Source organism: Chelonoidis abingdonii, chromosome 6 (genome assembly GCF_003597395.2).
Source record: "Chelonoidis abingdonii isolate Lonesome George chromosome 6, CheloAbing_2.0, whole genome shotgun sequence".
NCBI lineage: Eukaryota > Metazoa > Chordata > Testudines > Testudinidae > Chelonoidis > Chelonoidis abingdonii.
This window is the reverse complement of record NC_133774.1, coordinates 51,583,950-51,611,833: the sequence shown is the minus strand read 5'-3', so window position 1 is coordinate 51,611,833 and position 27,884 is coordinate 51,583,950. Positions and strand designations below refer to the sequence as shown.

The window sequence follows — 27,884 nt, the reverse complement described above, 5'->3', positions numbered from 1 at the left end:
AACTTGATTGGGAAGTTTGGGTGCTATTGTGATGCATATAATACATGCGCACCTTCCAATTATTCCCCCCTCTTATGAAATTCTTTTGGTACTTTCTGGCTTACTCAAGAGATCCCAGAATCCATCATTCTATGACAGCACAAATATCAAGATCTCTTCACAGCCACTATTTGTCCTGTCATAGAATGGTGCATTCTGGGATCTCTTGAGAAAGCCGGAAAGGAGTACTACTAAGAGGATTTCACAAAAGGGGGAGCTTTTTTCCTCCTTTCTGCTCTGACTGCTCTCACTGATTGGTTAATGGGAAAACACACATCTCAATTTTAATTATTTTTTGCAGTTTACTTTAATTACGCATGAAGCAAAACTATTATAATGCTCACTCCTCCTTGTCTGTACTTGCCCTGCAAAGCTGTAGGAGTAAATACTTTATTTTTGTCAGTAAAGTAAGCAACTATGATTCAGAGACTCACAGTTGAGAAAGAAGGTGCCATGTTTACGGTCACATTTTAACTATGATGCACTTTAAGAGCCTGGTTTTTAAAGGCACTGATCACCCACAGCTTCCATTGATGAAGCTGCAGGTGCCCAGCACTTCTGAAAACTAGGCCCTAAATCTTCTTGTGGTCGCGGATTACATGGTAAATAATAGCAGTAGTTCCTAAATGCAGACTTCAGTGTTGTCAAACAGTATATCTAACATTATGCTGAATCTTCCCCTTCCTTCCTCCCCATTTTTAGCAAAGCGATATCTGCTAACAGATAATGTTATACGATTGCAAGAATTTCAGCAGAAGAAGATAGCAACTGAACATCAAATTTATGGCAATAAAGGTACAAGTATTTATTTTATTGAACATTATCATCAATATTAAAATTAGCGTTTAATATTTCTATTTGTTCCAGTCAAAGCTACCAAACCACATGCAACTTTGTAACTTTTTAGAAAAGGTAACTGTTTTCTTCTACAGGGAAACTTAGTACAAAATTTATTAAATGCTTAGGTATCCAGAAGAGGGTTATGCCAATAATTCTTAATCCACTTTGTAAATTAGCAATTTTGTGCTATTCAGCTATGTCCTTTCTCCCAACCCCTCATCTTGTATCGCCTCTGATTCCAGTGACGCCTGTAAATTAGAAATATGAAAGATGAGTTCAGGATCTCCAAAATGAGTGTGGAGTGAAGTCTTAGATTGTTATTGGTAATAGATAAAGTCCCATTAGGGAAATCTGAAGGTTCCTTCTCCCTTTATTTAGTGAAACATAAATCTGCCATGAGGAGTTCATAAAGGTTATGCAGGACTTAACTTCATGAAGCTGTCTGATTATACACAGATTTTGTTTCTGTTGATAACTTTTACAAATGCAAGAATTATCCCAAAGAACAAAATGAGGTTTGTTGTTGAGGGGAGGGGAGGAACGATGTTCTATGAAGATGTAAAACCCAATCTTTGGAGGGGACAGAGTGGGAGCTGAAAGTTATTTCCTGAGATAAAAGATAGAAACAAGGGTTAAAAAAATTTAATTGGCAGTATATATAGGGTAAGAGTGAGATACTCATAATTTAAACATAGGATGAATGGCATGAAACTGTGTCACATTAGCGCCCTGGGGGAGAGAAAAAGCAATGCAGGTGAGACATAATCTGCAGTTGGCCATTTGACCGATCCTAAAAAGAGTCAATCAATTGACCGGTCATACATTGGTCAAATATTTTAAAACAGTGATTTATTAGAACACTAACCAAAAAAAAAAAAAAAAAAAAGTAAAACTTTACAGTCCCCAATAGAATTGGTCTTAGGTAGATAGTTATGACTAATTACAAAAAACAAGTTACTTAACAGTTATTTTAATTCAGAAAATTGCAAAATGCAATGAAATGAAGTTGTTAAAAATGAAAGAATGGCACCAGGATGCAGTCAAAAACGTAGGCTCCCACCTACATTAGGCCATTCTTGCTGGAATATTTGGCAACATTTGACTTTGGTCAAATAAATAGGTGTCAAATGACATTATTTGATCAATCATTTGACTGGCTTGCCAAGCCTAACATAATCACAGATCTGCTGTGGAAATTTGCTTTCTTTCAAAACAGCATAATAAGTTTCTTCATATTTATTCATTTTTCTGGTACTTTGTATACATATACCATTATTTAAACAGTTTTCTTTAAAAATATTAGGCAACATGGCAATTCTTAAAAGCTTTTCATGTTGAAAAAATAGTGCTTCTTAAAACACCAAATGCTTGTTTTGTGTCTGATGTAATAGCGTTTTTCTGATGAATTCTCCCTAGAATGTAGTTTTACACTCTGTAATGTTTACTTTGGGTTGCGCAAATTTGGACTGGTAGTCCCACAGTCGATCAGGCTTTCGCCACAAGGAAAGCAAAGGATTGGTGGACTAATAATTACAATACTACTATCTGTTAAAAGTACGTTTGTTTTTTATGTTTAAAAGGGCCCTCTTCCGTTTCCGCTGCTTGATTCATTCATAAGATCCCTGCTATAGTGGTGGAATTTCAGTATGCAGAAGATGTGGAATAAGATTCATAAAATATATATTGAACTTATTAATATGGGTCAGACACTGTTGCTAAATGTAGGAACTAAGCTTTATAGGGATTCAGGTCATACTTCACCTTGTTTGTCTACTGAGCTGAGTTATATTATCCCCTGGGAACTAATGGATCTATAATATGTCAAATCCCTAGTTTATGGTGCATATGTTGGGTGTATTCTTATTTCCTGCACCCACCACAGCATTTGAGAGGCCAAGAGATGTAATTACATTTTTTTACCAAGATCCTATGGTTATAGCCTGTGCATTTCTGTTCTAGCTTTAGAAGGGTATGAGACATCTCTTCTCTTTGCTTCTTTCACTTATCTAGGACTATGAATCCCCCAGGCCAATACTGTTATCTGGTGATTGGTGTAGTCCCATGCCTGTTTGAATCTACAACTGGGACTGGAAGAAAGAAAGAAGAATGTCAAAGCTCTTGGAGTTTTTACTTTTATATCCCATACAGTACACGGTGCAGAAGAGTCTAGAAAAACTTTTGATTTGGAGCCCTTTTTAAACTTGCTGAGTCCCCCTCTCTTTCAGACATTCAGATTTTCAAGGAAAACAGCAGATATGTACTACTTTGTGGGCAGTATTATGCCTATTACTGGGGAAATCATTTTCATGCTATGACTTTGTCTACGCTACAGGTTACTTTGGTATAACTTACATTGCTCAGGGGCCTGGATTTTATTAACCTACGCGCCAGTGTAGATAGCAGTATGTCAGCAGGAGAGCTACTCCCACCGACATAGCTATCACCTCTTGCAGAGACAGGATTTATTAAGCCAATGGGAGAACTGTTTCCTGTCAGCTTAGAGCATCTCCATCACAAGCAATGAGAGAGAGATACCTATCTCATAGAGCTGGAAGGGACCTTGAAAGGTCATTGAGTCCAGCTCCCTGCCTTCACTAGCAGGACCACGTACTGATTTTTGCCCCAGATCCCTAAGTGGCCCCCTCAAGGATTGAACTCACAACCCTGGGTTTAGCAGGCTAATGCTCAGACCACTGAGCTATCCCTCCCCCAGCTGCATCGGTGCTGTAGTATAGATGTAGCCTATGAAATTGTCATACTTCTGGTACAGAGTATAGTATACTGACTGAAGGAGCTGTGTCCAATAGACTACTGCATCAATTTGTTTACTTTCAGATTCATATTTTAGAAATATTGAAGAAAAAATGAAGAAAAATGGAATAATCCTCAAAGATGAATTAAAAACGTTGCTGCATTTGTGCAAGACACCAGATGATGTGGAATTAGCTAAAAATGTTATTTACAGGTAATTTAGAAAAAAGTCCAGAGCAAATTGTTTTCTCTGTCTCCTTGTATTTTTCATTTATGGTCATTTTATTTGTAATGTATCTCTCTAGCAACTGGGAAATGCTGAACTCACTAAAAGGAAAAACGGTCATGGAGAGTGAAAAAGCCACTCACACCTAGATGTTGCCCTGCAGAAAAAGATGGAAGCATGTTGGCATGAAAATAACCTTGCTACTGCCTGTACTGCTTTTGCTTTGTAAATAGAGGACTAGAATATTTAGGACTGTCAGTCCAACACATTTTACAAGTAGCATGTATACTAAAATATAATGCAACAAAACCCAATACAAATAAATGCTGTAGTGATATATAGGCCACTCTATTGCTAAATTGATAGAGATTACTTTGTGGGCAACAGAAGAGATGACATTATTATTACAGTTCACTTCATTATTTACTAATTGGAAAGAACATTGTCAGCTCCAGCCATGCAATGATCTTACTGTTGCTCTAAATGCCATTGACTATATACAGACAGAACAGTCTGCCTAAGCCATTTCATATGCAGATTTCATTGCCTCTTGAAAGTCATAATTAGTTGCAATTTTCCACTCCTGATGTATTTATATTTTTAAAATCTTTTCTAATCAGGTACCATACAGAGAACAGAAATGTGGCCTTTGGTGAGTTTAAATTTGGACCCCTTTTTATGAGGCTGTGTTATGAGCTGGGACTTGAAGTACCTGCAATAGAACTCATCAAAGATCAGGTAGCTTCCCTTTATATGTATAATTTTTTAAAAAATTATTTTCCATTTCAGTTCTAATTTTGGTTAGTAATATATTGCATGTCCTGACCTCCTGTGCGTTCAAAGTTATAGTAAAGTGGAAGATTTATAGAAATAATGGGAAGTTATTTTCTAAGATGCAGAGGTGTGTGGGCTAATTAGCCAGTGCTGACTTTCCAGTCTCTGCTTTTCTCTATTAGGAACAATAATTGAAAATATTGAACCAAACTAGCATTTCCATTGTAATTGGGAGGTTAGCTGGATTTCAGAATAATTACAACGTTCTCTATAAAATGCATTGAATAGAAGTAGTTCTTCAATCTACCAAACTCATCTAATCTTGGTAAACGTATTTCACTGATTCATCGTTGTTTGTTCTCTAGCATCATCTTTGGACATCGATGATTCTGAGTTTTTTGTATAGATGATTAGGCCCAGATTTAGAGATGTTGAGCATTTGCAGCAACTCTTGAAGCTTATTAGAGTTGTGTGTGCTCAGCACCTCTGAAAACCAGTCCCTTAATGCTTTACAATTATAAAGACTAGTTTTTGGACAGCATTTTGAAGATATAAAATCCTATATACATGCTACCTATTACAGGGGAGGATGGACTTTGGACCCCTATAATGTAGAGAGAGGATATTATCAGCCTGTCCCAAAGCCCACTGAAGTTGATGGAAAGACTCCTTTTGACTTCACTAGGATTTGGATCAGGCATTAATTTAGTAACATAGTTGGGCACATGCCTAGCTGTAAGCGTGTAAGAAATCCCTTGAAATCACTGAGGCTGCTCGCATGCTTATTCAGAGATGTCTTCAAATAAATCTCTTTGAATTGAGGCCTATGTAAGAAAGGCCCTGAGTTCTTGCAGAACTAATGAATGGTATTAGATCATGGAAGGCAGCTGTCACAGTTACCGGGCCAGCCATATCTTCAATACCCTTGTGTCTTTCTCAAGTGTACCCCTCAGGTGACAGGCCTGGCTTCCTGCACCTCACTCTCGGTGGAACTATGTGATCCAGCCACTCCCAGATTGAGTCTTGAGACTGTAGCACACCTGTTTACCCAACCATGTTAATCCAACAGGCCCAACCAAGTTCGGCATCTGTAAGCCCCTTTTTCTCCAGGCACCAGTGCCAGCTGATTAAAGTGACTCAAAAACAGCATCTTCAAAACAAAGTAGCATTTAATTGTCAAAGGGAACACAGCATTTAGGCAAATGGGTCAACACAGCAAAGAGTTGAATATATTCCCTTACATAAGCTTAACCTCCCTATTCATAGCTCAGGTGGGTCTGACCTATTCCCATCTGTGGGTTGAGAGAGCCAGCTTGCTTGCTGCAGTCCCTGTGTATGTCTCCGTCAGTCTGGGCTTCAGCCTCAGGGTACGTCTACACAGCAAAAGTGCACAGGCTAGCCTACCCAAGCAACCTTGAATCTCACTCAAGCTCAGTTGGTAAAGATAGCAGTGTGGACATTATAGCATGGGTGGCAGCATGGGCCAACCACCTGAGCTCAGACCCACCATGACGACCTGGGTCTGAGCTCAGGGTGGTTAGCCTTTGCTGCCACACATGCCATAACATCCATGCTGCTATTTTTAAGATGTGAACGTAAGTGAAACTAAGGAATGTCTGTCTACTTGGGCTGGTAGGCGTGATCCCAGCTGCAGTGTAGACATACCCTGACAGACCAGCTAGCTCAAGCCTAAAGCACCATTTAACTCAAGCTAGAGATTTGTGTGTGTAGATGGGAATCCAATTAGGGTGTAACACTCAAGTTGTAACTCATAGACTCATAGGTCAGAAGGGACCAATATGATCATCTAGTCTGACCTCCTGCACAAGGCAGGCCACAAAACCCTACCCATACACATTTATAACAACCCCTAACCCATGACTGAGTTATTGAAATCCTCAAAATTGTGATTTGAAGACCTCAAGCTGCAGAGAATCCACCAGCAAAGCGACCCATGCCCCACGCTGCAGAGGAAGGCGAAAAACCTCCAGGGCCTCTGCCAATCCGCCCTGGAGGAAAATTCCTTCCCGACCCCAAATATGGCGATCAGCTAAACCCTGAGCATGTGGGCAAGACTCACCAGCTAGCACCCAAGAAAGAATTCTCTGCAGTAACTCAGTTCCCATCCCATCCAACATCCCCTCACAGACCATTGAGCAGACTTATCTGCCGATAATCCAAGATCAATTGCCCAAATTAAACTATCCCATCATAACATCCCCTCCATATACTTATCAAGCTTAATCTTAAAGCCAGATAAGTCTTTTGCCCCCACTACTTCCCTCGGAAGGCTGTTCCAGAACTTCACTCCCCTAATGGTTAGAAACCTTCGTCTAATTTCAAGTCTAAACTTCCTAATATCCAGTTTGTACCCATTCGTCCTCGTGCCTACATTAGTACTAAACTTAAATAATTCCTCTCCCTCCCTAACGTTAATCCCCCTGATATATTTATATAGAGCAAGCATATCCCCCCGGAGCCTTCTTTTGGCCAGGCTAAACAAGCCAAGCTCTTTGAGTCTCCTTTCATAAGGCAGATTTTCCATTCCTCGGATCATCCTAGTAGCCCGTCTCTGAACCTGTTCCAGTTTGAATTCATCCTTCTTAAACATGGGACACCAGAACTGCACACAATATTCCAGGTGGGGTCTCACCAGCGCCGTATATAACGGCACTAACACCTCCTTCTCCTTGCTGGAAATACCTCGCCTGATGCATCCTAAAACCGCATTTGCTTTTTTAACAGCCATATCACATTGGCGGCTCATAGTCATCCTGCTATCAACCAATACCCCAAGGTCCTTCTCCTCCTCCGTCGCTTCCAACTGATGCGTCCCCAACGTATATCTAAAATTCTTATTATTAATCCCTAAGTGCATGACCTTGCACTTTTCACTATTATATTTCATCCTATTACTATTACTCCAGTTTACAAGGTGGTCCAGATCTTCCTGAATAGTATCCCGGTCCTTCTCCGTGTTAGCAATACCCCCCAGCTTCGTGTCATCCGCAAACTTTATTAGCACATTCCCGCTCTTTGTGCCAAGGTCAGTAACAAAAAGGTTAAATAAGATCGGTCCCAAAACCGATCCTTGAGGGACTCCACTAGTAACCTCCTTCCAGCCTGACAATTCACCCTTCAGTACGACCCGCTGGAGTCTCCCCTTTAACCCAGTTCCTTATCCACCTTACAACTTTCATATTCATCCCCATCTTTTCCAATTTAACTAACAGTTCCCCATGCGGAACCGTGTCAAACGCCTTACTGAAATCGAGGTAAATTAGATCTACCGCATTTCCTTTGTCTAAGTAATCCGTCACCTTCTCAAAGAAGGAGATCAGGTTGGTTTGGCACGATCTACCTTTAGTAAATCCATGTTGCAATTCGTCCCAATTACCATTGACCTCAATGTCCTTAACTACTTTCTCCCTTAAAATTTTTTCCAAGACCTTACACACTACAGACGTCAAGCTAACAGGCCTATAATTACCCGGATCACTTTTATTCCCTTTCTTAAAAATAGGAACTACGTTAGCAATTCTCCAGTCGTACGGTACAACCCCCGAGTTTACCGATTGCTTAAAAATTCTCGCTAACGGGCTCGCAATTTCACGCGCCAGTTCCTTTAATATCCTCGGATGGAGATTGTCCGGGCCCTCCGATTTTGTCCCATTAAGCTGTTCAAGTTTGGCCTCTACCTCAGATGCGGTAATATCCACCTCCATATCCACATTCCCGTTTTCATCCCTCCATCATCCCTAAACTCCTCACTAGTCTTATTAAAGACCGAGGCAAAGTACTTATTTAGATATTGGGCCATGCCTAGGTTATCCTTAACCTCCGTTCCATCCTCAGTGTATAGCGGCCCCACTTCTTCTTTCTTTGTTTTCTTCTTATTATATGTGCTGTAGAACCTTTTACTATTGGTTTTGATTCCCTTCGCAAGGTCCAGTTCTACGCGGCTTTTAGCCTTCCTCACTTTATCCCTACATGTTCTGACCTCACTAAGGTAGCTTCCCTTGCTAATCCCGCCTTTCTTCCACTCCCTGTAAGCTTTCTGCTTTTTCCTAATCCCCTCTCTGAGTTGCTTGCTCATCCAGCTTGGCCTACAACTCCTGCCGGTTTTTTTCCCCTTTCTTGGGATGCAGGCTTCCGACAGTTTCCGCAGCTGCGACTTAAAGTAATTCCAGGCCTCCTCTGCATTTAAATCCACAAGTTCCTCCGTCCAATCCACTTCCCTAACTAATTTCCTTAACTCTTTAAAATTAGCCCTCGAGAAGTCGAAAACCTAAACCCTGACTGTACTGTAAAGACATACCCTACGTTTTTGGAACAGCTTGAGCCTAAGTTTATATACCCTGCCAGACTATTTGGAGCCAGGCAAGGGCTATTCCCAATCCATAGGTTCCCCATTGTTTCTCCAAGGAGTCTTATCTTCATCTCTGCCATGCCTTTCCTGCTGGTTTCTCCCTTAACAGCCTCCTTTGATTTAACTTCTGGCAGTCAAGCAGGTTAATGTGGAACAGATAACCAGAGGGACATGCCATATTTATAAAAAAAAAAACTACATGCAATTAAGGCTACAATCTTTTTCACAGAAAATTTAAAAATTGTAATGGCAGAGGTGTGTGAAAACAAGGCCATCTCACGGAAAGGGGAAGAGTAGGGGGGCCCATGGGAGAGGTGGGAGAGTGAGCCCATCTCGGTGAGGAGGGAAGACTCTGAGGAAAAAGGGGGGCTGGAGAGGAAGCCTGCCTTGGACTCACCCCGCAGCAGCGGCTCCTGTTGTGTAGGGCTGGGCATGGCTCCCTGCTCCAGGCATTGGTACTTGGCTTACTTGGACACAGCACCACTAGGTGTGGCTTGTCCGTCCCTCTGTATGTGGAGGAAGGGAGGGCTGAATTAGATTGTCATTGTGACCTAGTCCATGGGTCGCAATGCCACTCAGGTTTGATGTCTCTGCCCCTCTGTCACCATCTGCAAAGTGGCAGACACACCAAACCTGAGTGGCCCTGCGACCATGTGGGCCAGGTCACAACTCCCAGAAGGGAAAGAACTGTTGCTGCAACGATCGCGGACTTTATTCGGATTCATGATTATCAGAAACACTGATCTGCCCACCAAAGTCGTAGCGTTACGTGTAACCCCTTCATTCTCCACAGTAACATTCAGCTGTCACTAGTGTAACCTCTGTGGATAGAAATTCAAACTTAATATACCTCTAGCATTGTATTGTCTCACACACATTCATTTCCCTGAATACTCCATGTTCAGTATAATTTCAGTGAGGGAAAATATGCTAATTTTTTATTCTAAGGCGCTCTTTCATTAAATTCTCTGCCCTTGGTAATTAGAGCCTTAGTCCTGGTCAGCTCACCATTTTTGTTCTGTGTTCAGCAAAAAAACCTCCTTCAGTTTGATGGTGCTGGCATTTTTTCCCTCAAAGACATCATTAATCAGTGTTCAGCTACAGGAAAACACAAACCTGGATTTATAACTGTTAAGCTTTCAAAGTAGCCCATACCCAGTCAGTTCTGTTTGTACTGACTTAAAGGGCATATCCTGCCATCAATCTTTTTTGAAGTAGAACTCAGTGGGAAGTTCTTCAAAAATCAATGACACAATATGATCTAAAGTTCAATGAAAAATTAAAGATTACTCCACTGGGGGACACAAGGAGAACTTTGAGAGCCAAATGTATCACTTATGGGGACATGGCCAGTTCACATGGAGGACGTGCTGTATGTGGTAAGGAAGGACCTAATAGCAATTTTGTTTAAAACTGGCTATTTATGCGTTTCTTCACCAGACTCTGCACGGCTTCTTCTCTGATAGCACATCATTCAATATTTTGATGGATATGTTGTTTAAAAAAGGTCATTATGAAAGTAAGTACTAAAATAAATGTGTCAAAGCAAATGCATTTTGAGCAAGGTACACGACTTAAATATAACCATGAATCTATTTTAAAGCTATAAATAACACTGAACAGTATGCTTCTTTTGGCTAGCTGAGCCATATGTGATCACCCTTGGATTTGAAAGCTGCACAGCAGTATGCAACAGCATTTGAAGGGCTCCATAATGTGTATTTATTAAGTACTTGCAGCAGCACTCTAGCCTCTCATTAGCAATACTGTACAATTATGGTTCAGGCAAGAGCCTTTTGTTTTAGACTCCTATTTTCCAGGGGCATAACTTCTCTAAAAATGTCCTTTAGACTGAAATGTCTCATGCTTTTTCCCCCTACACTGTTTTGTTTGTGGTATGAGGAAGGTTGAAGAAAATTTATTCAGGCATTTTTGTGGGCATTAGAGCATGTGGGAAAAATATGTTTGTAAGAAAATTGTTCAGAGGCTCTGTTTGTTTGATCTGAAAACACATACAATCAGAGTGTCTTCCCTACATCACTGCCATTGTCTTAAAACCACAATCTCACCCTTTATGAAGACCTGGGAAGCTGTCTCATGTGGCCCAGAAGGATTTTTCTGACATGAAAATCTAAAGCACAATGTAAAGTAAGTTTGAGGCAAACCCTTTTTTAAAAAAAAAAAAAAAAATTTGAAGAATATCCAGCACAATGTCCTGGCATTTGGCAAACCTGATTTCAATATTGTCAGGGTCAGTAGGTTAGGAAGGCAAGCTAACCTGGAAATGAGCATATTAGAGACTGGATACAGGGCCAGCATGAAGAGAAGTAGCTGGGAGCTGTGGGAATTCTGTATGGGATTAGTGAAGGGAGTTTGGTCATATTTGTAAATGGCCACTGCCTGGTGTCTCTTGGGATCTGGGAGGATGATAAGGAGGCATATGATTTGAGAATCACATTTGTATGAATATAGATTTGACAATAAGACAGGATTTTCATACAAATTGAATCTAAATCAAGTATTCATCACATTGCTTTTTTAAAGTAACAGCTATCTCTACCTGGCACTGATGCAAGGTTTCTGAAAATGTATCATTTATATGTAAATTCTTTTTAGACTAATAGTTCTTAATCTGCAATATTATTTTAAATGTATATTTTTGGGGGCTCATATACTGTAATCTTGTTTTTTCGGGTAGTAGATGGGTTATGCATTAAATGTAACAGCCCCAATTAGCAAAGTACTTAACTACTGGATGAATATCTGTTTTTTGGCAGGTGCCTTGGAAGTGCTAGGAGAAATGAAAAAACAACATATAAAAGTCGTCAAAGAAACCTATTTACTTGCATTTGCAATATGCTACAAACTGGTAAAATGTTTCATTATTTCCATGAAGAAGTTTTGTGGTATTTTATTTTAATTAGATTTATCTTTAAAATTTCTATTTGATACCCTGCCATTGTTTCTCATCTGCTGCAAACACTTCAGTTGGAAACCTAAGTCAATCATAGATTGCTGCTTTGTCAAGTGTACAATATATATTGCACACATCAAAAAAAAAAAGTTAGGTTTGCAAAATTGAGCACTCATAAATTAGGAAATGCCTGAATTAAGATTTTCTGTGCAACTGTAATTCATTCCCCTTGTGTGCATATATTATGATTCAGTCTGTAATCGTATGATTACATACTGTTTTTTCCACAGGACTCCTGCCTCATTCAGTGGCAGTTCTGCTATTATAATACACTCCAAACTTGGCATTCAGCACTTGTTATTTCCTGGAATATCTGCTCCTTGCAGAAATGTCAGTGTATGCTAAATCATTCAGTAATTTTGCATTATAGGCAAACATTATCTAGGGACTAGACTGGGGCACCCAAATTGGTGTCACTTATGATCTCTGTTTCTCTAAATTTGAACCCAGTTCTGCAAAAATGAAATGTTAAGAATATTAACACACTATTTTTTTTCTGCTATTTGTGCCACCCTAGAAAAGATTTCCTCCTTTAGTTATAGCTCTGTAGGAAATCCATACTTACAGTTTTCCATCATCCTCATTGGGAATACAGCCACTGGCTCCAAAATAATGACTCCATGGTAAACTCAGTTCCCAGAATTTTTCAGCTAAATGTAGGAGATATTTTTTTTTTCTTTCACTAAAGAAAAAGAGTTGGGCTAAAACGCTATGTCATGGTAGTGAGTTTTACGGTCAATCATTCTCAAACTCTAGTGGCCTGAGGAGCACCTTCAGGTGGTCCATGGAGAGCTAGCTGGTCTCATGGTGACGTTATTTGATGGCCTGTAGAATAGGAGGTGGAAAGTGCTCAAGAATGGGAGAGGAGATTGTCCACTATGTAAAAAGGGGGTTCCTTCTGCCTGCAGGCAGATTGGAAGCCCAGACCTAATAACTTAAATGTAGAAAGTTAATATTTGGGAAGTTATGAGCATGTAAAACTTGGGTTATAATCAAACTGTTTTGTTATTTAAGTTATAGAGATTGCTATCAGGTATCTACTGTAATAAGAGTAATAATATAGGGCCAGATCATGGTCCAAGGAGCAACCACCCATTAAAGGGCTTTGATCTTCACTCCTACCAGTCCAGCATCTCTAAGGCATCCTTAGCCCCTGCCTGCAGTAGCTGGCATGCATCAGGTTGTGAAGGGTATCAGCAGCACATACAGTCCACTGCTTCGACACTCCTCCACCAACAGATCAACATGCATAATTTTGGGCTACAGGATCATGGACCTCTGCTGTTCATACCCCTAAAATTCTGATTAATATCCTTGTATAGTCTGCTCCAGAGAGCTGCTGAAGAATTTGGTTTCATTGCACACAAAAGTATGTAGCATCCTGCAAAGGTTCAGTGGAAGTGCTTGGTTTCTACTGCTTTTGACCCTAGTCATGCTTTTAGGAGAACCTGGCCCATCCTCACTTATTGAACATAGCTGCTAAAGGAAGGTGAGCTGAGCAGTGTTTTCAAACAATCATCCAGTTAAAATTTAACAGCAGTAATAAATTTCCCATTTCATTCAAGACAAGGTGCCTTTGATAAGGGGATATGCCAGGATAGCCTTTTATGCACTAAAGATGATTGAAAGGAGATTATTTGAAATTTGAGTCTTTCATTGGTTCTGCCACCCATCTCTTAAAGTGGTTCATACTAAAATGATGGCTTGGGGAAAGCATATTACAGAAGCTCTATAGAAGTACAAAATATTATTGTTAATATTGCAATATAGGAAGCCTTAGGAAAGCAATAACCACTCTTACAAGGAGAAACTCTCTAAAGTTGACTGTCTTCGGATGTAAAATTATGATGCTACTATAAGTAATAATAATATGTAATTATAGCTGTTTAGATTTATTTTGAAAGCAATACCAGGAGCCTGCTCAGAGAGATGTATAGGATTTAAAGATGGGATTATTGCTCGTGGAATTATTGTTTAATCTTTGCACAGAAGTGTTTTTAAGGTCAGACAACTGAATATTTCAAATCATTGTAAGGGATGGCTATCATCTGACTTCAACATGTGGTCTTTTCTGCTGCTGCAATAAAGGGCAGTACCTCTCTTATGGAGAACGAAAACTTTAGATAATAAGTCTGTCTGCTAATCATTGGAATAAGTATCCAAAAACATACTTTTAAATAAAATTGTAAATAAAATAACACATGAAGGGTCATTAACAATAGTGAAGACTGACTCTCACAATAATAAAATAATAACCTTAAACATTGAAAGACACTAATCATAAAACAGTCAGCGGGTACATTGCAGGTGTAATTCTTGAAGCCCTGGCAACAGAAAGCAGGAACAAATATTAGAAAAAATATTAAGGGTGATTAATTAAGCAGAAAATACATGGACAAACTCATCACACTTTATTATATGATCCCATTAAAAATAGTGAAGTAATATCAATGAGTGCATTTGGCACATCGATCTGCACAGTAGGACCCTGATCCTGCTGACTTCAATGGGACTGCTTGTGTGCATAAAGTTAAGTGTATGTGTGTAAATCTTTGTAGCAGCTGGCCCTAACAGAGTGCATGTTTAAGGCATTAGTGGAACATCTGTGTGATTATTTATTTCCAAGAAATAATGCAAGGTATCCATACTGAAGAACTAGCAAAAATCTAAGCTAAATTAGAATTCCTCCTACAGAACTACCTTTCAAAATGTATTCTGTAATAAACCTTATGGAAACAAATGAATTCTCAAGTGTCTGGGTACAGACTTCTCTTAGGTTAATGCTATCTAAAAAGCATATGGATTTCCTTTGAGATCCAGTGCAGCTCACAAAGCAATATAATGATGAAAAGTCAATTTGTTTAGGAGGCATGCTGGAGGTGAGAGGGGAAGTGTCTATAGTGCTAAGCACAATGGTTCATGGGGCCGTTTTAGCGAGCAGCCCACAATCAAGGCAATGCAATGGTGGTTTAAAGTCACCTTTGCTCCCACAATCCTACCTCCCCTTGATTATACCTTTGGTGCTGTCCTTCTCAGGATTTGCTGCACAGAATTTGTCCTGTAGCATAATGTAGTTTGGTTCAGGTGTGATGACCATTTGAAAAGATGTTTGTCTTACTAGTCTTATGATGTATGTATTTTTACATGCAATAAATCAGCAAATAAAATTCTGAAATCATGTGAAACGTTTGCTGCTTCTCTAAATTGACAATGACAATGTGGATTTAAATGTCTACACAGAACAGCCCAGAGTCTTGCAAAATCTGCACAAAGTTACTTGAAGAGGCTCACTTAACAGGAGATAACATGCCAAGACGAGCATACTGCTTTGCTGTAGCATTTGCTCTGAAACAGGTACTGGGGTTTTATTTTTATTTAGTCTTTGATTCTGTTGACTTTCTGTGCAATGTGGTAGCAAGCAGAAGAAAAAGAAAAAGGTGTGTCTGTCTACCACTGTGATTAGGCCTCTGACAAAAAGAGAATAATATAACTGCCATTTAAAATGTGTGGGAATTTTGAAATTCTGGAATACATATTCAGTCCAGTGCAAAGTTATTAAGCCCTATTAATGCAAAATCCCAACACAATATGAATTGAGATGGCTGCTAACAACAGAAGTGGCCAGAGGCCAAAGACGTAAATGTGGACCCTGCCCTGAACATGTTGGTGAGGTTGTTAATGATGGCTTAACTCATGACTTCCTTGGTATGGGTGTATGGGGGGGGGGGGTGAGAGAGAAAAAGAACTGTAAATTAAGTTATGCTCTAGGGAATATTTTGGAGAAGTTCTATAGCCCTTGTTAATGGCAGGTCAGACTAGATGAATCAATGAAAAAGGTAACAAAGCTCTTTGGTAATAACTAAATACCCAGGGAAATAGTAACATAAATACAAAGGCTGCTGTAAATTAGTTGCCTACTAACAGCTTTCGAAACTGAAACAGAATGCCACAAAATAGGAACACCACATACAGAGGCAGTGCAAATATCTTTACATTGCCCTGTGAGCATGCTCCAGATCTGACATAGAAGGGACCATCTTCAGGTTTCTGAGGCAGCATAGTCTGGAGGACTGAGCAAAGGAATGGGAACTAGAAAATTCTGAGTTCTAATCCAAGTTCTGACACTAGGTGGTTACGCAGTCTTGAGCAATTCATTAACCCTCTATGTGTCACTTCCCCATGTGTAAAATGAAGATGATACTTTCTACCTCACCAGAGTGTTCTAAGGACCAATTAGTTGATGTGTGTATAGTGATTTGAATGTGTAAAGTGGTATTTAAATACTAAGTCTCCATGCTCATTCAATCCTTGGCCCCCCTGGTGCATCTCTGTGAGCATAGTATAATAATATCAACAAGTGTACTTTATTAGTATCTGTGGTGGTGGTGGTTCTTGTGATGTCGGCTTCTTTCCACAGCCATTAGGTTAAAACCAAAATCTCATTTCATGAACAAATATGGAGTCTCATTCTTTTGTATTCATAATGCCTTTATTTTGCTCACTAAAATATTTTAAATTCCTGTTTTACAAATGGAACAGCACCCTTGGATGTACCTGTATATTCCTGAAGATATGGGGACTATGACATCATGTCTCATTATGCGCTTAAGAAGCGTATATAATGATTTGATCACACATGTAGTGCTGCCATATAATAGAACCGTAACATTGTATTGTATGAGAAATTAGCTGATTTATATAGCATAGTAGATGTGCCTGGCTATGTCCACAAAGTAAAAGCGCTGAACAGTTTCCCCCTAGTTCAGCAAGGTATTTAAGGAGGTGAAAGTCCTATTGTCTTCAAGCTACACACCCTTTGAAGTCTAAAGGCTCAAGATGCTACCATAGGGCTTGTCTACACTATGAAATTAGATCAAATTTATTAAAGTTGACCTGTAGCCTCCAATTTTACAAAATTGACAGTGTATGTCCCCACTATGCACATTCTGTCAGCGGAGCCCATGCGCACTATCATGAGTAGCATTGACTCTATGGAGTGATGCACTGTGGGCAGCTATCCCACATTTGCTGCTGCCGATTGGAATTCTGGGTTAGGCTCCCAGTGCCTGATGGGACAAAAAAAATTTCATGAGGTGTTTTGGGTACATATCATCAGCCTCCCATGATGCACCTGGCTCCTATCTCCCTTCCTGAAAGCAATGGCAAACAATCATTTTCATGTCTGACCTGGGTTACTTGTGCAGACACTATAGTATATCAAGCATGGACCCTGCTCAGCTGTACGCTGTTATTGTGAACGTCACAAACACCTCGTGCAGCGTCCTGCAGTATTTGCAGAGCTTACCCAGGAGCAGCCACGTGGAAGAATGTGATGCCATGCAAATAGCTGCACTGGAAGCCATGGAACAGAGCGATTTGCACATTCTGGCAGTGGCAGCCAGACTTGTTGACACAGTGGAACACCGCTTCTGAGCCATGGAAACAAGCACAGACTGGTGGGACCACATCGTGATGCAGGTATGGGATGAGGAGCAGTGGCTTCATAACTTTTGAATGTGTAAGGCCACTTTCATGGAACTTTGCAAATTGCTTTCCCCAGCCTTGAAGCAGAGAAATATCAAAATGAGACATGCTCTGACAGTTGAGAAGTGACTAGTGATAGCCCTGTGGAAGCTTGCAACACTAGATTGCTACCAGTCAGTTGGGAATCAGTTTGGAGTGGGTAAATTTACCATGGGGGCTGCTGTGATCCATGTAGCCAGGGCAATCAGTTCACTTCTGCTAAGAAGGGTAGTGACTCCGGGAAACGTGCAGGACATAAAGGATGGCTTTGCTGTGATGGGGTTCCCTAACTGTGGTGGGTGACAGATGGAATGCATATCCCTATCTTGACACCAAACCACCTTGCCAAAGAGTACATAAACCGCAAGGTGTACCTCTCAATGGTGTTGCAAGCGCTAGTGGATCACGGGCCATTTCACTGACATCGACGTGGGATGGTTGAGAAAGGTACATCACACGCATTCTTTAGGAACTCCAGTCTCTTCAGAAAGCTGCAAGAAGAAACTTTCTTCCCAGACCAGAAGATTACAGTTGGTGATGTTGAAATGCCAATAGCTATCCTTGGACCCAGCCTACCCCTTGCTCCTGTGGCTCATGAAGCCATACACAGGCAGCCTGGACAGCAGTAAGGAGCAGTTCAACCATAGGCTGAGCATGTGCAGAATGGCGGTAGAATACCCCTTTGGACATCTAAAGGGGCACTGGTGCAGCTTGCTCACTAGGCTAGATCTCAGCTTATGCAATATTCCTATTGTTGCTTGCTGTGTTCTACATAATATCTGTGAAAGGAAGGGGGAAAAGTTTCTGGCAGGTTGGGGGGTTGAGGCAGATCGCCTGGCTGCCAATTATGAGCAGCCAGACACCAGGGCAATGAGAAGAGCACGTCAAGACGCACTGCGTCTCCAAGAGGCTTTGAAAACCAGTTTCATGAATGATCCAACACTGATGTGACAGTTGTGCGTGTTGTTCCTTACCAACCTGCCCCTGTTTCGCATGTACTGCCCTGTAAACTAAACCCCCACCACCACAGTATGCACAGTGACTAAAGAGCCTCTTGTCCTCAATTCATGCATTTTTATTATGCTAACAAACACTGAGCAGAGACAGCAATGAATAGCAATGATAACCAGGTAAGAGCCTGATAACACAAGGAGGAAGGGGTAAGAACACATAGCTTATTACAATTGCACTGTCTAGCAATCACAGCTGTGGGAATGAGAGCTTTCTGCTCCATGAACCATCCCCTGGAGTTGAGTTCAAGGGATAACAGAGCTCTTTCTCCCCCCACCGCACCCCAGCCCCGCATTCTAGGATGTCTGGGAGAGGAGGATGTGGAACTTGGTGAGGAGGGCAGCTGGTTCAGCACTGGGTGCAGTGGGACTATAAGGCTAGCTGCCTTTCCTGCACATCAACCAGAGGCCTCAACATGTCTGTTTGCTCCCCCATAAGCCGCAATATCTCTTGCATGTTACACTCTTGTTTCCTGCATGCTTTCCTGTCCTCTTGGTCAGTGTGCATGCTCTCCGACAGTGTGAGCCTCCATGCATTCAGCTTGGCCCTGTCAGCCTTGGAGGAACACATCACAAAACATGTCTTCCCTTGTCCACTTTTTTCGCCTTCTTATCTGGGACAGCCTTTGTGCTGGAGTGGAGGAAGCACTCAGAGAAAATGTTGCATCTGCAAGGAAAAGCATACATTGTTGAAAACAAAAGGTTAACTGTTGCAATGAATGAAGCAATTCACAGCAGTAAATACATTCCCTGAGGCACTCAGCCAAATTTTGTGTTTTAAAAGAGCCTGCCAGTAAGGTACAACAACTGGCAGAGTGCTGGGCAGCAGATTTTGGTTTGCAAGCAGGCCTGGTAAGCACACATGAAAGGGTAGGTGGTGTGAGAGCACACCTGGGGATATTTTTTGGTGTGGAAACTACTGGCACATAAAGAGGCTTTTCCAGGGAGCACCTTTTGCTTGGCTGCACTGGCCGCCACTGTATCCCAGTTGTTTACCTCAAATTAAACGTTAACCAGAATTGCATTTAACCCCTGTAGTGTTATTACAAGTGTGCGCTCACTGGAGGTGCCTTCCCCACCATCACAGTCCCGCATCAGTGGATCCTGTGAGGAGATTGGCTCCAGAGTTAGGAAAAGGTCCTGGATTTCGGGGAGAATGGATCCTCCACTTGCCTGCTGCCCATTCTCCTCTTCCTCATCAACAATGTCCTCATTGTTGCCCGGGTCCCCTGGGAGGTATCCAGGGAGAGTGTTGGGGTACTGGCGAAGTCCCTGCATAGAATCGCCTGCTGCTGCTCATAGAAGTGGCATGTCTGTGGCTCAATACCAGAACGACTATTCGCCTCCCTTGTCTTCTGGTATGCTTGCCTGAGCTCCTTTATTTTCACATGGCACTGCTATGTCTTCCTGGTGTAGCCTTTTTCTCCCATGCCCTGTGCGATTTTGGCATAGACGTCAGCATTTCTTCTGCTGGTTCGGAGCTCTGCCTGCACAGACTTTTCTCCCCACACAGCAGTCAGATCCAGTGTCTCTTGTATGCTCCACACTGGAGCACATTTGCGTACCTGGACAGCCATGGGCAGCTATGGTGGTGAGCTCTCCACGATGATCAAATAGGAAATTAAATTCAAAAGTTCACGGGGCTTTTCCTGTTTACCTGGCTGAAATGCAGTGGAGTTGAAAGTGCTGTCCAGAGCGGACAAATTGGAGCACTCTAGGGTGCCTCCCAGAGGCCAAACAAGTCAAAATACACTGCTGTAACCCAGGAAGATTGAATCTAGCACTACTCCTCTTGTTGAGGTGGAGTATAGGCGTTGATTTTAAAAGCCCTTTAGGTTGGTCAGAAGGGCTCAGTAGTGTAGACACGCACATTATAAATTCGACCTAATGTGGGATGTGTCAATCTAACAACGTGGTGTAGACCAGCCCATAGAAAGCTTCATGACACAAGAAACACTGAGCAAGGTGTGTTTCTTACAGTGAATACTACATAGAATGAGTGGGTCTTTTGAAATATTTTGAAAGAGCATGGGTGGGGAAGTGTGGATATTTAATTGGGAAGTTGTACAAGCTAGTTATTTTTAGGTTTTTTAATAAAATTTGGTTTTGTACAAGCATAACTTGATATTTGTTTGGGTTTTTTTTCCCTTCCTTCTAGAATGATGTGGTAAAAGCCCGGTCCTTTTATTCTCAGATCATGAACACAGAGAACAGACTATGCAGTAATCTTAATGTAAGTGTGCTTATTTTGCATGTTCACGTAGGCTTGTGCAGAGAAATACACTAAAAGAGTTATGTATGCATTTAGGCCCTGACTTTCTCTTGCATCTTTTGTAATCATAGAAGTGTAGGACTGGAAGGGACCTTGAGAGGTCATCTAGTCCAGTCCCCTGCACTCAAGGCAGGACTATGTAATAATTATCGATGTCTGTGTATGGTAGCACTTTTAGTACTGGTAGCTGAAAGAGCTCAGAGGAATCTGGCACGTGGATTTAGGAATGCAAAAAACATGGGTGATTTTGAGATTGCAGATAGATCATATATATCTATGCGAAATGAGCACATTCTGAATGTAAAATGCCGCCCCTCTGATTTGGTGCTTATTATTTATTTCTTTATTATTTGTAATACTGTAGTCTATAGGAGCCCTAGTTAATGATCAGGACCCCATTGTGCTAGGCACTGTAGTGCTTGCAGTGGAGAGGCTCTAAGCTGATGGGAGAGAGATTATTAACTCCTGCCTCTGAGAGAGGTGGTAGCTATGTCAGTGGGAGAAGCCATCTACATAGTGCTATCTACACTGGCGCTTAGGTCGGTAGAATTTATGTTGCTCAGGGGTGTGGATTATTCACGCTCCTGAGTGAGATAAATTATACTAAAGTAACCTGTAGTATAGACAAGGTCTAAGAGAAGTAAAACAGTGAGATTTACTTTGCTCTTGCATTGTTCAAGTCTGAATGACTACACAAGGTGCAAGGCAGTGAAGAAGAATCTAGTTTTTAGGACCTTGTAAGTATTTTAATGATGCAATGGGCTGCTCCAAAAACAGACTCTGCTATTTGTCATGGTCACTTTTAAAAATGTCACATTCTGAATTGTTACAAAAAATAGTTTATTTTTATTGAATATTTGTAGTAACAGAGAGAGGGGCTGCATGACCTAGTTTGGTGAGGGTAAAGCTGGGACCCTGTTCTCATACAGCCATTGCTTTTACTCTGGGCCCTTGGGCAAGTTACTTTAATAATGCTGTTTCTCTCCCATTTAAAACTGCAATTTTAAAACATCACCGTTTAGACAGACAAAAACTCTTAAGTAAACTTTACAGCTAGCTCTGCCCAGTTCCACCCAAGCCCTGCCTCAGCTCTCTGCACGCGTACATGCAGTGAATCTTTCTTTAGCTGCACATTTTACCAGCTTAGTGAGGAAAATCCTTTGTATGTGATTTTCAGAAGCTAATAACTCAGTAAAATCAAAACCAGTTTCCCCTAAAGCAACAAACACAGCTGTCTGTGAAGACCACTGCCTCCATGACATGGTTCACCTTGCAAGGCCCAGTTGTTACACTGTAAAGGCTCTTCTGGTTAAGTCCTCCCCCAATGATTGGTAGAGCATCAATAGAGCATTAAAAAATTTAAACCTTTACAGTTAGCTTGTATTTAGTCCTGTCATCCTTGCCAGTGTCCTCCTTTTAACACATTTAAAGCATGCTTTTTGGTGGTGTGTATGATTTTCTATTTTTTCCTTTTTAAAAGATTCTTGTACTGGCCAAGTCTGGGGCACTAGAAGACCTTATGCAGACACTGGAGGCAGCATTGGATATGGGTGCTTCACAATTGGTGAAAAGAACTGAGTTTTCTGAGCAGGTGGTGAGTACTCCATAATTTGGTTAATTAAAAATCATGGAATCATTAACACTGAGGGTGAGCCCTATTAGGTGATCATCTAGTTGATTCCTTTCCCCTGCCAGAGCAGGTTTTCTTTTCCTCCAACATGTTTTCTAGTGCTTCGGCTTATTTAAGTTATTCTTTTAGCATAGTTTGCAGATATTGAACAAAATAAGTGAAAGAACAAAGATTATTTTGAAAACTTTATTATTATCATCAGTGCTGTTCATTTATCTAGTTTATCATCCTTTCTCTATTATAATTATTGTATTTAATGTTCTAGATAGCTTAAGGTACCATAACCAGATAAATGAACAAACTTGATGATCACTTTTCTGCTTCTCTTCAAACATAACAGCTCTGTGGAATAGGAATGGGGATGAAGAATGATCTTGTTTAAAAACAGGACTGGTCATCATGAGACCTGTCTTATATTCATGGCTCTGGTAAAACCTTCCTTTGTGACCTTAAGCTACTAACTTGCTCTCCCTGGGTAAAATTTTCAAAGTGCCTAAATAACTTAGGAGCCTAAATTCCATTTTCAGAAGTGACTTAGGCCCAAATCCACAAAGTAACTGAGGCATTGCGACATGCAGTGTCACAATGCTGAAGTTTTAGGCTCCTATAAAATCATAAGAACAACCCGGTGGTCCACAAAGCCTGAGTTAGGCATCTGTGCTCCCTGTACAACGAATGGGCAGAGATAGGCACCTTAGAATGCGATCCACATGCTAGGCAGGGAGCTATCTAAGGGTACATCTATACTACCTGCCAGATCGGTGGGCAGCATTTGATCCAGCGGGGGTCAATTTATTGCGTCTAGTCTAGACGCAAGAAATCGACCCCCGAGTGCTCTCCCGTCAACTCCTGTACTCCACTGGGCTGAGAGGCGCAGGTGGAGTCGATAGAAGAGGGTCAGCAGTCGACTCACCACAGTGAAGACACTGCAGTGAGTAGATCTAAGTATTGTGATACAGCATGGCCAGAGGGCAGCATAAGAGTGTTAGCAGGGGGCCTTATTCCCTGCCGAGGGAGGAAGGTTTGCTTTAGATTAACTAGAACAGCTGTGGCCAATTAGAGCACCTGACTCCAGTTAGAGCACCTGACTCCAGTCATGGGATATAAACCCCTGCTTCAGTCAGACAGGGGGTGGTAGTTGAAGGAGAAAGGTTGGATTGGAGCAGAGTGCAGATTGCAGAAGAGAAGAGTTTGTCCAGAGAGAAATAGAAGGTTTGGAGGAGTGCTGCGGTGGATTGGGAAGCCCAACAGAAACCCTAGGTAAGGGGCACCAGGCTTGTATAGAAGAGAGGCGAGAAGCCCTTCACAAGCTGACGGGTATGAGAGGGAAGTAACCCAGGGGAAGAAACCGCTAGTCAAGTGGTTCACCACAACCCCAGGGCCCCTGGGTTGGGACCTGGAGTAGAGGGCGGGCCCAGGTCCCTCCCTCTCCACTCCCCTCCTCCAAGGACACTAGGGGAGTGATTAAGAATTGGTTCAGAGGCAAGCAATAGCGCCCTGAACCTACCCCAGAGAAGAGAAAGCGCGAGACCCAGCAGAACAGTACTGGCAATTTGCCACAGTATGTTGACTTCAGCTACGGTATTCACATAGCTGAAGTTGCATAACTTAGATCATTTACCCCCCCGCCCCCGCCCCAGTGTAGACCAGAGCTAAGTTAGCCCATGGGAGATAGCACACACCTTTCTCATTGCCATGCCCCATCCCTCTCAAGGAGATAAGCACCTAAGTCTGAGGTGCAGGGAAGCACCTGTCTCTGCTGGCGATCCACATCTCAGGGGAGATAGGTGCTCCTCCGCCCAACTCGAATTCAGGGCCTGATCTGGTAAGAATGCTCAGAGGCCACCTGTCTGCACACAAAACAGCTGGAGGAAGAGGAGCTCTTACAACCTTTATCCCAGTGGTTAGGGTACTCACCTGGGATGGGGGAGACCAGGGGTTCAAGTCCCCACTTCATCTGAGCGGGGGCAGGTGCAGAGATTTGAGCGGGGACTGGCTACCTCTCAAGTGGGTTATCTAACCACGGGACAATAGGATATTCATGTGGGTCTCCTTCAGTCTGTCCTATTGAAGTTGTTTCACCTTAGTTGAATAATTAAATATTAATTGGGCCAAAGAAAAAGTGAGATTCACTCTGTATAGTCCAGTGGTTAGGACACTCACCTGAGAAGTGGCAGACTGCAGTTTCCTTCTCCTCAGCAGGCAGAGGGTGGGGCGCAAGAGGGAGTGACACATCCCAGATGAGTACCCATAACCTTTCGCCCAGTGGTTAAAAGAAGCTGCTCCTCTCTTCCTTCCTCCTCTTGGCTATTTTGCGAGGAGTTAGGCAGCCTGTGTTTGTAAAGTATTTTGAGATTTCCTACAGAAAAAGTATTATCATTTCATTACTATATTAATCAGCAGGCAGAATACGTTCAAGGAGAACACTCATCTAGTTGGTTTTGATAGCATGGCTTTTCCTTTTTCTGCAAATGTTTAGCAGCATGTTGAACTTGTTCACTTTGAACACATTTACTGACTGAGCAATTATAATATAAAACTACCTGATTAAACCGTTATCTGTAGGATTAAGGGGATGGTGGAGAAAGAATGGGCATCAAACACAATTGTTGGTAGAAAGATAATCATGTAGTATATGTATCTTTTAAACAATTGCAAACAATAAGGTACATAAAATAAGGTTTTTAAAAAGCAGCATCCTGGTTTTGTAATTTAATTGTTTTTGTGACCAAACCTCAACTCCATGGGTTTTTTCCCCTCCATTTTCTTTACAAAGTTACAAATGTTTTTTGTTTTTTAAATAAAGGTTTATAAACTTGTCAAAGACCAAACACAAATCTTACCCATCTCCTGTGCAGAATGCATTATTTATCAAGTCCATATAAAACAGATTTTCTTCTGAGTTCATCTCTGTATAGATTTCATGGTGTACAGAACTTTTGAGCATTATAGCAGCCTGATTTTCATTGATTGCATTGTAAGTGTAACATGCTAGATTACTTTCATTGAATTATAGTGCTGATCTGGGAAACAATACTATAATACAGGATACAATTATACCACTTGGGTTTAAAGAAGAAATAATTGTGTTATTACAGTCTGAACTCAGACTGAAAAGAATACTTGGATACTTTACAAAAGCTTTTAATCTAATAAACTTTCTTTAATTGGTTTTCAACACATGTTCAGTGGTATGTTGCCTTGTAACCTGTGCTGTTTAATAGTCTCTTGCAGATGGTTATGCTAACCTTGTGTCTCACTGTCACCACACAGTTTTTTTTATTGAATGGTTGTTTGTGTTGTCTGGAAGGCAGTGATTAAATGAGATTTTATTTGCTTGACTGTTACAATGTGCCATTATCTCTTCTTCAAAGCTGTCTACAGTCAGGGAAGAGTTGGAGGAAAACTCTGTTTTTCGTGCCAGATTAGAAGATATTTGTGCCAAGCTGCAAGCATCAGGACAGGTAACCAAGCTGACTCTGGACGACATGCTGTGCCAGATTCCTTATGGAAAGAAGCGCCATATGCAGTTATTAAAGCAAAAGCAAGTGAGCCGTCGGACTTTCAGACCACTTAAATCGGCTCTGTTAGCTGAGTAGTTCTATATTTGACTGCAAATTGTACTGACAATAGCATCACTTTAAAAAAATGTGTGAATAAAGCATCTCTTCTCCTCCTCCCCTGCAGACAGATGTCTGAAACAGTGTTGTGTTTTCTGACTACTAGCCGTGCACACCCAACCAGGGATCTGAGAGTCAAGCAGAGTTCTTTCCTTCTTGTGTGGTCTTCCCAGTAATAAAAGTTCTGATTCCAAGTTATGACCTTGATGACCTATGTATGTCTATTGCTTTTGCACGTGTCGAAACAATTGGTCCTATAAGTGGAAGTTAGTAAATAATCCAATAGACATATAAGAAAGAATAGAATCCAACTCAGTCTCCTTTATGTTGGCTTTGCAAAAGTAGCAGGAGTAAAAGCTTAGGCTCTGATCCTGCAATAAAATCCACACTGGCAGCCCCCTGCCCCTATATGTAGCCTCACTGAAGTCAGTGGGGCTCCATGCGGAAACAGGATTCTGCCCATTCTGGATCAAGGCGTAGTCATTCAAGTGAGCGAGTATGACTCTGAACACACGTGGGGAGCAGGTTGTGTAAAACTGGCATTGTCTTATTCAACCAATCACTTCTTGGTGCAGAATTCCACTTGTGGCTCTGGCACTACAATACATTTTATAACTGACACACATGTTCACTCTATCAACTTGTCTTTTGTTCAGTAAGTCTCCTTCTGCTTTGTCCCCTTAGTATTATAATCATTAGTTACTATGGAAATGGTGTTGTGGGTATGGGCTTGGTTTTGTGACCTCCACAAGTGCAGCATAAAGGATTTACCTAATCATTTGACGTTCATACCGTGATTTGAGAAATGTAGGGATCTGTGTGCTGGTTTCATGACCACATACATGTGGTCAAGATAAAATACCACACACACACACACACACTTGTGTTGGTATTACAGTTGGTTTTGGAAGACTTGTTCTGATGCGCAACATGTTTAACTTTTTGTTATATATGTAATTCATTGGCTTACTGATTCAGGACAACTTTCTTCTCCTCAGTTGGGAATTTTCTCACTAGTTCTAACTCAGTACAGACACTAAAGAAGATTAGAATATTTTCTTTTGAAATAAAAATTCATACAATATTTGTAAATATATTTCATAAAGACTGCATTTCAATGCAGTAATGGCTAAACATTAGTTGAAGGTAGACTGAAAGGAGCAGAGAATTGTGTATGCACTCTGAAGGATGCATTTGACATTTAGGAGAAAAATAGCTTGATGTAAAATGCACTTTTATGTATAATAAAAAATAGTCTGACTTGTCTTTGTTACATTATTAATGTCTCTTCAGTTTTGCTAGATTAATTTTGCTAAATCTCCATATGTATGTTTAGTACAAAAATATGTGCTCCTTGTATGGCTGCTGTTCCCTGATATGTATGTCAGTATTCTGCACATCAGCTTTCCTGATTGTCCGGGCCTCTCTTTTGTTTTTCAAACCAATCTAACCACTGTCCTGTATGCGACTTGAAAGTGTTGTTTTTTTTTAATGTTATCCTGTGTCACTAAAGTCCACCATCAGCACAGGTCATGGCTGACTATCCTCCACCTTTGCTCTTCTTTACTCTTGCCAGAGTGGAGGACAAAGCCACCAGGGCATGGTTAGTCACCAGCTTCCATCTGCCCAGCCAAGTGTTTCTGTGAGTTTGTCTCTCCCATCCCTGCTGCATTGATTAGGATGGAGGTGAATACCATGGCATGGCATGAGGGGCATTTCTCCACTCTGGTGGTTCCCATCGCATCCCATCCCATTGCTCCCAGACCGGCAGCACCACCACCTTCCAAAAAACAAGGGAACTACCTGAGGGAAGTGTGGATTTAGTAAACATGAGCTGGTGTAGTTCAGAACAGTAA

The 27,884-nt window shown here is 41.3% G+C and overlaps 1 protein-coding gene across 2 annotated transcripts in view; it reads left to right on the top strand.

Annotated features, from left to right (window-relative positions):
* The window catches only part of PTCD2 (pentatricopeptide repeat domain 2), a 31,716-nt gene extending 4,422 nt beyond the window's left edge, over nt 1-27,294 (top strand). For both annotated transcript variants that reach the window (XM_032769594.2, XM_075067031.1), the window contains exons 2-10: nt 742-834; nt 3,715-3,844; nt 4,477-4,594; nt 10,440-10,518; nt 11,777-11,868; nt 15,214-15,327; nt 20,665-20,739; nt 22,259-22,372; nt 25,783-27,294. In XM_032769594.2, the coding sequence (XP_032625485.1) occupies nt 742-834; nt 3,715-3,844; nt 4,477-4,594; nt 10,440-10,518; nt 11,777-11,868; nt 15,214-15,327; nt 20,665-20,739; nt 22,259-22,372; nt 25,783-26,007 (1,040 nt within the window). In that variant the 3' untranslated portion in view covers nt 26,008-27,294. The remainder of the gene's footprint in view (nt 1-741; nt 835-3,714; nt 3,845-4,476; nt 4,595-10,439; nt 10,519-11,776; nt 11,869-15,213; nt 15,328-20,664; nt 20,740-22,258; nt 22,373-25,782) is intronic.
* Nucleotides 27,295-27,884: the final 590 nt, after the last annotated feature.